At 35.3% G+C, this 12,831-nt stretch overlaps 1 protein-coding gene across 1 annotated transcript in view; it reads right to left on the bottom strand.

Moving 5' to 3' along the window:
• The window catches only part of LOC140152960 (eIF-2-alpha kinase GCN2-like), a 69,420-nt gene that overhangs the window by 36,742 nt on the left and 19,847 nt on the right, over positions 1–12,831 (bottom strand). The window contains 7 exon segments of the mRNA XM_072175514.1: positions 1,028–1,138; positions 2,464–2,618; positions 2,881–3,038; positions 3,553–3,722; positions 5,922–6,005; positions 12,418–12,460; positions 12,462–12,589. Of these exon segments, the coding sequence (XP_072031615.1) occupies positions 1,028–1,138; positions 2,464–2,618; positions 2,881–3,038; positions 3,553–3,722; positions 5,922–6,005; positions 12,418–12,460; positions 12,462–12,589 (849 nt within the window).

The raw sequence follows: 12,831 nt of genomic DNA, 5'->3' as shown, positions 1-12,831 counted from the left end.
CCATCCTTAATCTCATCAATGTTATTCTGCTCGGGGAACTTAACAAAGTCACCTAGTCTTCTACATAATGCATTAGTGACGCGATGGATGGCTCTGTTTGCCGTGAGGCTGAGACACTTGTAGGGGATCTCCAACTACACAATGGAAAGTTCCAGTAGAGTAATATTGCAAGGCAATAAGTAATTGCTGATATGGTAGCAGAGCATGGTTTCTTGCAGTATCATGTTCAATGTCTGGGGCGAGTAAGTCAGCAATGTACATGATGTATCCACGGGTAAATCTATATCGCGAATAAAGCTTGTCATCGTCAAAGAAGTCCAATGGACTTCTCCTGTCTCGAAGACGCGTTCTTTCCTTATTTGACGACGAAGTTCAACAAGCTCCATGATTCTACGAGCCATGTTGTCAGTACGGTGTCCAAATGCAGACTAACTAGTTGTCAACTAGTGACTTAGCGCTGCCCCAGATCAACTCTAAGTTTTGGCAAAATTTTAGAATGTTGCTAACTCTAACTGGGTTTTATGAATAAGAATTAGCAATCAGCTAGGCTTAGCAGCTTGCTAAAGTCAATTTTAGCTGTCAACTAGGCCTAGCGTGGTTTTATGAATATCAGCCCAGGTCTTATACACATTTTGCTACTTTACTTTGGTTCTTGGGAACACCCCTTCCCCCCCACATCCTGAACAATTCATTTTAAGTAATAATAAGTAATATGTAGCTATTATAAATACTACCTCTGTATTATCATAATGTGATCGGTTAAAGCGAAAGGTATCATCCACAGCACACTGAAATAAGCTTTAAAATGGTATGTTTGTGGATTTTATTGTGAAGATATGGAGGAAATACAAGTAAATTTTCTTATTATTTTCTTTATATTAGGCAAATTTTAATCATCAATATCTCAGAACTAATCTGGTTGACTTCAAGTATCGTTTGTTGTAACAGGTTTTGCTTATATTTTAAAAAGTCTAATAATTGTTGTGCATGTGTGTAATATCAGTTTGATGTTTACAAGTACTATTACCTCAACTGTGGTAGCTTCCTTTCCCTGAGTGTGCTTGAGAGCTATGTAATGCACTATATTTGGATGATCTAAGCGTAGCAGAGACAACAATTCTTGCTCAATACTGGTCAGCTGAAAATGACAGAAAACAAGAGATGTTCAAATTCAACAATGCTGGCTTTCTTATTCACGAATAACTTGATCAAATAATGTATAATAAGGCATGTACGTTACACCTTTTTGATATTATATTATGGCTAGGATTCATATCAGTAGGATATGGGTGACATCCCTGGCTTGTTCTGGACTGGTTCTGTGAATTTCATACTAAATGACAGCAAACGAGCCTGAATCCATTATCAAGCAAGTCAATTGGACACTGTACTGTGCTGCCTGAAGAAAACATTGATTGCAAGCAGAAAAGTCAAAATTAATATACAGTACTTTTAAAGTCATATTGAGATTACCTCATTATGAATATACCAATAAAAAGATAACTTGCAGAGAGTGACATTTTAACAGTTTAAAGGCTTATTTTTTCTGTATTTTTACAAATAATCAAGTAAACTTATTAGGAACCCTACCAACGCAATAATTTTGCATTGGTAGGGTTACTACCAAGCACAATCATGTTCATTCAGGCATTCAGGACAAGTGTGTTGACCCCAAAATACTTTGAGGTGAACAATGAATAATCCTTTATGTGCAACTTTTGCATCTTTTAATTGGATAATTACTTCATGGATTTGACAACTTTTTAATTGACCAATTACTTCATGAAATTTTTAAAAAGTTTTAAATTGGCTAATTACTTCATGGCATGCAATTTTTAAAGTTTTTAATTGGTTAAGTACTTCATGGCTTTTATGCTACTATTTGACCATGACAGACATGTCCATCCATCTGAGGAGTGTGTTGTAAAGCAACGTTTCCCAGTGATATAATATACCGTCCCGAGTCACAGGTTACATCTCCAATTACCCATTCAGGATAATTGTAAACTAATAGATTAGATGCCAAAGTAGGATAATTATAAGATTAATTATGTGATTGACCAATTATCAATAGGATAGTCACAAAATAAACACTTGATAATTTAAAATTTGCCAGATGAGTGCAAGAAGGTTATACGGGCTACTTTTGTTGAAAGGTAAATGCACATATTTTAAGCTATTAACAAGTCTTAAAAGCAGTTAACACATTTTAAATCAAAATGTTTAAAAATAATAAACAAGTTAGAATACAAAAACTCTTTGCCTGCAAAATGATCTAAACGGTTCATACAACTTTCTTGTACTAACACAACAAATTGAATGATACAAATGAATATAATAGACAGCAGTCACATAGCACATAACAGTGTTGTATCATTGCTGGAACAAAATTACTCCACTGTACTACAGCTGTAGAAGTTGTAGAAAATGCTGTCTCAGTGTAATTTTGATTATGACACAGACCTGTTTCAAGCAATCTTCAGCAGCTTTTTCTTCATCTGGTAGAGGCTTCCTTCCTTTACCATGTTTCCATTTCATCACCCATTCACGTATTGTCACTAATTCACCTGTCTTTGCATCCATACCAACATAGGTGGTGCTCCCTCTTTGGCTTCTACCTGTAATGAAAACAACAAAGGAGTGTACAGGCTCATGAATCTTTGAGAATGTTTTGTTATACCCAGGTATGGAAACCACTTGCAAGCTGAGTGAGAAAGGCATGAACAGTCCGAACAGAATGTTACCTGTCCGATAATCGTGGCTGTCATATCGGGATCGTGTCTCCTCCCGTTCAGTCAGCATGAAAGAGTCTGCTATGTCTGCAGATGCTAAACATACAAGCTCTTCAACTATAAATACCCTCACCTAAATACTCCTTACCTAGTATTTGGCCTCTATTGATGGTTCTCTCCCCTTTAGTATTGAATGTTGTTGTGACCACTTGATTGCACACATAGCCATCACTTTTAGACCGAGTTGCCGGTCTCTTTTGAGTTGACTCCACATCCAATCTGCTTGGTTTGGATGTACCAATTGACCTTCAAATCAAATTACATATATTCGTATTAAAAAAATAGCATAATCAATGTTTTTCACTATTTACTCCGAAGGTTTACAGGGTAAACAACCTCAGTTTCTTATTCTAAATGTTGATTTTCAATGCTGCTTCTACACAATTTAAATGAACTTTCTGCACTACTTTCTGCTGATGTGTGGTTTTTTCAGCGAAAAAGACATGTGTAGGTAAGCTTAACAAAACTTTTTGGGTGGGTATGGTGGGTGATTTATGATAACACATTATACAAGTTACAAATAACTGGAATTTCCACAGAATGAATTAAAAGTGAAAACACTACCGATTTCTTGAGTTTTTTTCCTGTGTGTGTAAAACTACAGTGGATTTATAAGGAAATATCGACAGATCAGACCCTTTGAAAAAACAAAGTGGGCATAAAAGTGTTGAAATGTAGTATTAAATTAAATTTAAGTTGATTTTATACTTTGCTTTATTTCCCAATCAATATAAACACATATGTCCCAGAATCATCCTACCTTGCTCTTGCTCTTGTGTCATTCCCTGACAGATCCAGTGGGTCTGGTTGGTGTTTCCGCCGAGCAGGGGACATATCAGAATTCATCTGAGGATGGGGAGTTTTTTCAGGTGTGGATGGTAATGAAGAACTCTTCCTGTCATCATTGTGATCTGAAGAGCCATTTTCCTCCTGTTGAACATCAATTAGACAACCACAACTGCTTAAATGCTGGATTTTGAAAGTGTGTGATATAGCGATTTTACATAGCCACTGTTCCCTTACATATCTTTAAAAGTATTGAGGTACAAGGCATTTATTTCTGTAGGGCAAGGTCTTACTAGTGGAGCATTGCTTTAGAATTATGCCAATGTTTGATGCACATATTGTGCACATATTTGAAAAATTAAATTTAGTTTACTACAAGCCTAAAATTGAATGCAAACTGAAGTAATACAGGGTGTCCCAGAATGATTTATACTGAGAAAGATGGAATTTTTTAGGTATGAAGGGCATTTCTATTGGTCATATTGTTTTGCATTTTAAGTTCAACATATATTTAGCTTTCTCAGATTTTTTAGATTTTAAAAATTGGACGTTTCTAGTAGAAGTTAGAGAGGATTGCGTAAAAATGGTAAATTACAAGTTTTGACAAAGCAACCTATTTTGAAAATCTGTAAAATTACTAACCGTTCAGCACAAAGTAATGTTATGCAGTATATTGCTGTGTCCTGTTCTTACTTCTACTAATTAGTCGATATCTATCGATTATTTATGATGTTACGAAGCAATTATTGTATGGAATAAAGGATTTGCTACGCTTGAGTGACCTTAAACTATTCTTTCTTTGGCGGCAGTTTTGAAGACAATTATTGAGGTGTGTGAGTTTCTAGTCATTTGAAATGCCGGCAGAGATGGATTTTTCATAAAAAGTATAGAGAAGGTTCATCCTTAGTGTCACAGCATGCATTTATGTCCACAGTATATGGGCAAACCCACAGCTACGTAACAAAGAAGATTAAAATTTACTGCGGAGCATCCTTAAGGAAGTTATATCCTCTAGTAATAATGACATTTTTGGGTAAAAATTGTGGTAAAAATCACATAAAAAGTATGTTTTTCAACCTAAATATCTGATGTCATATTGAAATGTTTCACTTAATCCCATATGAAGAATTATTTAGCATTGTAGCTCTACATCTGTGCCAAATTTGGTGTATTTCCTATCAAAGAATGTATAGGATTTCTCCAATATATATTGCACAGTGCGGCTGGAAGCTGCTGGACGATGGTGATAAAGGATCCATGTGTTGTGATGCCATTACACACATGCAGTTTTCGTCCATTTTCAGTAATAGCAATGTCACGCCAAAACGAATCAAGCTATTTCCATGAAAGTCACAGAATAAGTAGGAGACATGTGTGGCATTGTATTGCACTTATTAAAATTAGATACACTGTTGACTATATATTTTTGATATTTTGTTCAAACACGGTATAAATCATTCTTGGACACCCTGTAGCACACTCAATGAGCACTCTCTCAATAAACTTCCATGTACACCCTGATGTAAACACACTTTTTAACACAAATATCCAGAACTTGAAAACGGAAATTTGGTTTTTCATAAAAATTGCACATTCTGCTTTTCAAACATAGTGGTGTGTCATGCAACAGGTCACCAATAAGAGAAATTATCCATTAAATTATACATTTAGTACTGTAAATTATAAAATGTCCGCTTGAAACAAACTTAAGGATTATTGAAACATGTGATCATTTTGATTTATACAGAAACAGTCAAAATAACATTAAGCACATAGCTCTGTCATTGTACAAATTGATACCACAAAATTAGGACATATCACAAATAAGGATGCAATTATCAGTGACTAATTACTAATTAGTAATGAGAACAAATATATCATGACTTATGTTGTGTGTGACATTGCTTGTGCATCCCAATGAAATTGCTTGTTACTTGATTCATACAGAAAACAGCTGCAGGTCACTGATCAGTATCCAGCAATGACCACCAAATGGGTGTGACATTGCAAGTGACTATGCGGAACAATGGTTTCTGTGCGTGCGCATCATATGCAACAGCACAGATCCAGAGAATGGAATTATCACATCTACACATAAATGATTTTGCGCTGCTATAAACGGTCATTAGCGTAAAGTCTGTTGCAGCCTGTTCGATTTTTTTTAATCAAATTTTGTAATTTTGTAAAGTTAACAGTTGAAAAGTGACAGTTATGAATTAGGTTAATAACTTTGCATCAGTTGGATATTCCTCAGGTTCTAAAAGCAAATTGTTTAGATTTTTCACATTACCCTCCAAACAATAGATGCTGACAGTTATTAACCTCTAATCGAATCAAACCTACCTGTTTTGCCAGTTCCTTCCTTCTTCTTGTCTCTTCTTTCATAACTTCCTGTCTTCTCAGAATTTCTTCCTCTAATTCTCGTCTCTAGTTTCAAAAACCAATACAGATAAATGTAAACAATGGTAAAAGAGAAAAGTTACTTTTGAAACAAACTAAACACACTGAGTACAATACAAGTGTAAAACCTATCTATGGAAGAAAGGAGTTCCTGTGTGTGGTTTTTTGAATCTTTTGGTATCAAGAGTGCATGTTTTCTATGATTTAACTAAAATATTGTCATGTAAAAGACCTTAAGGGGTGGGGTATGAACGTTTGGACAGTATTTATTGTGGGACATTAGAGCACATTAGACATATCTAAAGCCAAGAATTTTCTGCTTTACAAATGCTAAATTCCGCTTTTCTCCGCTTTGTAATTTTAGCACATTTCTGACATAATAAAATTTCACAAGAATCTTGTGACGATCATTGCGATTTGCAAAGTTGGGATGGGTAATTGGGTATCATGGCTGCAATGGGGCGTTGTAATGTAAATTTATGACGGATTTTACTTTATTTTGATGAATTTTGAAGACCCATTTCATTTAGTATTTTATTTATTTCTTTTCAATTGTATTTTTTTCCTTTTTTCTAGGTCATTTTTGATTATTTTTTTTTTTTTTTCTCAGAAATGCGTTTTCCGCTTTACCTCCGAAAATTCTTGGCTTTAGACATATGGAATTGCATTCTGAATACGAAGAATGTCCTTCTGATATCAAATAATTTTGATTTTTGAAATTCGCAATTTAATACACATTTTATGGCAAATCATTAAAATTTATATTTTTGATATTTAACAGTACTCGAGTAAACTTTATAAATCTGATGATTTATACTTGAAGTGTATGTAGGTGGGATGAAAAGCCGACGATCAATTGAAAATTTTGACCTTTTGTATTGAAGGTATGGATTTTTTTCCCCAAAACACCAAACAAAATTAGGTCTTTTGGGGAAAAAAATCCATATCTTCAATATGAAAGGTCAAAATTTTCAATTGATCGTCGGCTTTTCCTCCCAGCTACATACACTTTAAGAACATATCATTAGATTTATAAAATTTACTTCGAGGACTGTTATATATCAAAAATGTGAAAAATACCAAATTTTAATAATTTGTCATAAAATTTGTATTATATCGTGAATTTCAAAAAATTATTTGATATCAGAAAGACATTCTTCGTATTCAGAATACAATTCGATATGTCTGATGTACGCTCATGTCCTACAAAAAATACTGTCGAAACGCTCAAAACGCTCATTCCAGATCCCTTAAATTACAATAAAGTGGCCAGAGCAATGAACTTTATGTTCTTCTCGCACAACAGCGCACAGCAAAGCTAGATGCAGTATAAGCGATGTAACACCTTCTACATAAAGCATTATACTTAGATACTACACAATAAAGGGTGCAGTATTATCTTTTACACCCAAATAATTATGGTTCAACACAATATTTATATTTCTACTGCCTTGGACACATTATTTGGGTGTAAAGGATAATGCATTACGCTTTATTTCAAAAGTGCTATCATTACTATTTTCCTCATACCATCAAAAGGAAAATATATCTTATGCCTATTTTACTGGAGTTATGAAAAAAATATGAGCTCTAATTTAGATGCCAACATCTCAATTTTCATAGGGTAAAGTGTGTGTGCATGGGGGTGTTCAATTGGGTCAGCAACCTTTTAGCCTTTTAATTTGGTTTATTTCCAAATAATTATGAGATTCATGGAATTACACCTCCAAATTTCCCAGTAGGTAGATTTTGATGAAGTACAGGAAATAATTACAATAGGTTGCTCTATGTACAGGAAGTAATACATGCCCAATAGCAGGTCATAGTCAAGGTACATTAGCTAAATTTCGATACATGTTTTTGACGACATGTACGTGTAGGAAAAACAAGCCATCTTTTCATGGTCAGGATAAACTGCTATCAATACTACAAAACTTATACCTGAGTTCCTAGTGAAATACATAACATATAGGTAAAGACTTAATAAGCCGTTACACATACACAGACAAAACGTGTGGTAAACGTTCCCTACTACAAGGTGTCCCAGAATGATTTATACCGTCTTTGAACAAAATATCAAAAATATATAGTCAACAGTGTATCTAATTTTAATAAGTGCAATACAATGCCACACATGTCTCCTACTTATTCTGCGACTTTCATGGAAATAGCTTGATTCGTTTTAGCGTGACACTGCTATTACTGAAAATGGACAAAAACGGCATGTGTGTAATTTACAGTGCAAATGCATTATAACACATGGATCCTTTATCACCATAGTCAGCCGCACTGCGCAATATATTGGAGAAATCCTACGTTCTTTTGTAGGATATACACCAAATTTGGCACAGATGTAGAGCTTACAGTGCTAAATAATTCTTGATATGGGATTAAGTGAAACATTTCAATATGACATTAGATATTTAGGTTGAACAACATACTTTTTATGTGATTTTTACCCAATAATGTCATTATTACAGAGGATATAACTTCCTCAAGGGTCCTCCGCAGTCAATTTTAATCTTCTTCGTCACGTAGCTGTGGGTTTGCCAATATACTGTGGACATAAATGCATGCTGTGACACTAAGGACGAACCTTCTCTATACTTTTATGTGAAATCCATCTCTGCTGGCATTTCAAACTCACACACCGCAATACTTGGCTTCAAAACTGCCGCCAAAGAAAGAATAGTTTAAGGTCACTCAAGCATAGACTTCTCCGTAGTCCACTTGCCAATTGTGCATACTCTGGCTATTACATTTAAGCTTAAAACTCTGATTTAATTAATGTGTGCACAATTGATAGATTTTCACAACTGATCTTTTCAGTCACCGTCGCCCTCTGTTTGTTAGCTTCCCAAGTGGATAATAAACTGGCAGATTCTAAAATTAGAATTGTTCAGTATTGAAGTGTCATTATAATTATTGTAACAGGAAAACCGGGAGGGGATTATGAGAATATTATGAGGGCGGTAGACCATGTTTACGGACGGGCCGGACCGTGCTGGGGTTTATACAACGACATGTAAATGAACGGCCTAAATATATAGTAAAGCAGACGAAACACAAGATGTAGAATGTTCACAGTTCTCATATTATTATTTCTTTTCATCATTGGATTTCATCTCATCATTGGATTTCATCAACAGCAATAGCTGTCTACACAAAGTCGTAGTCAAAGCCGTAAGTTAATACAATGTTTTTGTGTGGATTTACGTGCTGTAATGAGGGATAGAAATGACAAGGCATTTATACATAAGCTTACGAAGGACAAATGCCTACCTGTTATTTAGGCCTAAAGTTTAGTGCAACCTAGCAAGACACAAAAAGGGAGTCTTTAAAAGAGAGGGTGTTATTTTTAACACCAAATTACGAGCACCAGGCCAACCGACCTCAAGCCTTAAACACCTATACGAAAACATGCATTAATCCTGCTCACGCGGCTTATACCTTAAACATGCGTGCATACAATATTGAATTAATGATAATTTGGCAAGACTCCATTTGCGTTCATGCGGGTTGTTTATTATTTTAGATGTTCAAATGCTGACACAGGAAGATTTTGATTTATAATAATGAGGGGGATGTTATTTAGCTTAAAAGTACATGGCTCGGTTCTATGACAGAGATATGGTTCACTACAATGGCCGAGGTAAAAGCTTAACCGATGCACGCACTCTGCATAGGCCAAACGGTCTATGCTAAGCTTAAACCAATTATTAAAAACCCTGGTTAACCTTTGCTTCATCCGGCAGTATCAGTCATCTTAAATGTGCATTGACCCCTTGGAGCAAAGAAGCTCTCATAAATGGGTCGCACGGCTGAAGATACCAGATATTATACAGCAAAGAATCAACCTTTTGCACAGCCATTGCAGTAACCACATCTCCATCACGAACCTCAGGAGGCCTATCAGCCTCCATTTCATCAGCGAGCCGGCTTACAATACATAAAAAGTTTACATGTCCAGATTTGATTTAGTCATTAATTAAGCCTAAAATTTAGTACCAAATACCGGATTTGGCAGGGGCCACTGCCAGCATGGCAGTGGCTTTTCTAACACTTACTACATGTCTCACCTGCAGATCTTGCCTGTTAAAAGTGAAACCAAGCTGTGAATATAAATTGAGCTAAAATAAAACTATGTCTCACACGAATCAAGTCTGCAACCGGAATGGAATTTCTTGTCTTAAAAACCGACGCCAAAAGTCATGCGCAACTCCTCAGAATTAGCTGATTGGTTTAGCGCGGCAACTTCCAGCCAGGTTGACTCCGCCCATAATAATATAGAGGGCGTATGATCGTGCCAGGGCAGCGCGGACATCATTGTAGTTGATTATGCTGAAATTTAAGGCCTACTTGTAATTATTATCTGATCATGCTGAATTTTAAGGTCTACATTTATATTAAAGAATTATTTAGTTAACCAGCACATTTATACCACAAATTATATAGAAATATAATACGCCTACAATAATTTAAATACATTTAACATAAAGGGCCAAAAGTAGCTTCATTACATTATGCCATTATAATATGTTGCATTCAATAATATAAGCCTACGTAGGGCCTATACTTTACTTTTACTGTCACAAATATAATTATATAAACTTTTTCATAACCATTTTATACTAGTATTTTGATGTAATAAATATCAGTATAATTTCGAGTTCAACTGAATGCGTTCATCATGATTAATAACATTTTTATTTATCAAAAATCGACTATGGCATAGTCTAACTCAAGCATGGCAAAACCTTTATTCCATTCAAGGATTGCTTCGTAACATCATAAATAAACGATAGGTATCGAATATTATAGTAGAAGTAAGAACAGGACACAGCAAATATACTGCATAACATTTTCCAAATAACTTTGTGCTGAACAGTTAGTAATTTTACAGAATTTCAAAATAGGTTGCTTTGGCAAAACTTGGAATTCACCATTTTTACGCAATCCTCTCCTAACTTCTACTAGAAACGTCAAATTTTAAAATCTAAAAAATCTGACAAAGCTAAATATATGTAGAACTTAAAATGCAAAACAATATGACCAATAGAAATGCCGTTCATACCTAAAAAAATCCATCTTTCCCGGTATAAATCATTCTGGGACACCCTGTATTATATGCAGGGTTGGCTTTAGGTAAAATTTGTCAGAGTTAACCTGACCAGAGAAATACTCAAAAGTATATGCACTGGAATCATGATTGACCACTTATTGTTTAGGTAATTTGATTCTCTTTGAAAGGCCTCATCAAGCTGCTCGAAATGTCTTGTAATGATGGACTGACTTGTAGTCTCAGCCCTACTTGCTTTTTCAGTTTCTTCAAAAAACATTTTCAACAGTGTCAGAAATAAGGCAAAATTTCCAAAGCTCACAAACTGAATTGTAAAATGGACAAATAGGCCTACATGTTTGTCAATAAATTTCAAGATTTGAATGTTAAACTGGTCCACATTGATGTGACACTTTATAAGACTGGGATTAAGACTTCAGATTGCTAAATTAACAACATGTAGAATTTAGAGCTGATGTTGAAATCAGCATTGGGTCATTTATTTTGCTGACTTTGGAAACAATATTTCACAGGCCATGTGAGGGTGCAGAGGCACCGACATCATGTGATATGTACAGGCAGTACATGTATGTTCAGCAGTCAAGTGTCTCATTTTTAGTCTCCCCAATAATTCCAAAGACCCCAGTTGGGGATCATGCTCCCATTCATTAGCTCCACTTTTAAATAAAACTCCCAAAATTGTATCCCTTTAGTTAACATTTGGAAAAACTTGACCTTTCATATTTGGCTCAATTTTAGTTCACTATTCCCCAAAACATGTTTCTGTTACTTCTAAAAGTTTAACTGACTTTCACCACAAAAACCAACTAACCTCACACATCTTCATTAGAAGAAGTCCTAGGATGTTGTGATGGACTTGCCCTTATTGTTGACATTGGCAACTTTTGGTAGAATGAGGACATTGCATAAGGTTGGCAATTCCAGTCCTTGATCACGATTTAGTTCTGGTGATTTCTTCTTGATCTGGAGGGCCTCCCGCACTCAACAGGGGTACTCTCTATCATCCTTGGCTAAAACCTTAGTGGATTCCCAGTTGGAATTGCCAACCTTATACAATGCCCTCATTCCACCGAAAGTTGTCAAAGTCAACAATAAGGGCAAGTCCATCACAACATCCTAGGACTTCTTCTAATGAAGATGTGTGTCACACATCGAAAATTATTCAAGGTTAGTTGGATTTTTGTGCTGAAAGTCAGTTTAAACTTTTAGAAATTGTTTATCACCAGCACGTATGATCTTACATTTGAATGTTTCAGTTAAGAATTCTCCTTTTGCTGGAAAATCAGTTCTCAAAGTTCTGCAATCCATCCCTCACCCCACCACCCACCCAACCACCCTCCACCTGGATTTTCACCTTACCTCTTTCTCTTGTTTCTTGCGCTGGAATTCCAGCTGTTTTTTGTTCCTTAGCAACCTTTTCTTCTTCTCGTTTCTTATTTGACATCATTTCTTCATAGAAAGATTTGAATCCAGGCACATTGTGATTGTGAAGGAAGCTTTGTACATGTTGAGCTAGTTCCATTATCATGACCTGAAGGGAAAATTATAGTAATTATTATATTTGTAGGCTTTCCACAGGTAAATGTATTCCACTTCCACTGTATGTCCAACATTCTATGGAAATGCAATGCAACTATCAACTTTCAAATTTATCTATTTTTGTCACAAATCGTCCTTGAAAGTTCATGGGATGAAACAAATTATGGATTGTAAGGGAAACTGTAGAGCTAACTGGTAGTAAACCATTAAAATTAATACTAATTTAAAGGGAAA

This window comes from Amphiura filiformis, chromosome 5, assembly GCF_039555335.1.
Source record: "Amphiura filiformis chromosome 5, Afil_fr2py, whole genome shotgun sequence".
Classification (NCBI taxonomy): domain Eukaryota; kingdom Metazoa; phylum Echinodermata; class Ophiuroidea; order Amphilepidida; family Amphiuridae; genus Amphiura; species Amphiura filiformis.
This window is presented reverse-complemented; position numbering and strand designations above follow the sequence as displayed.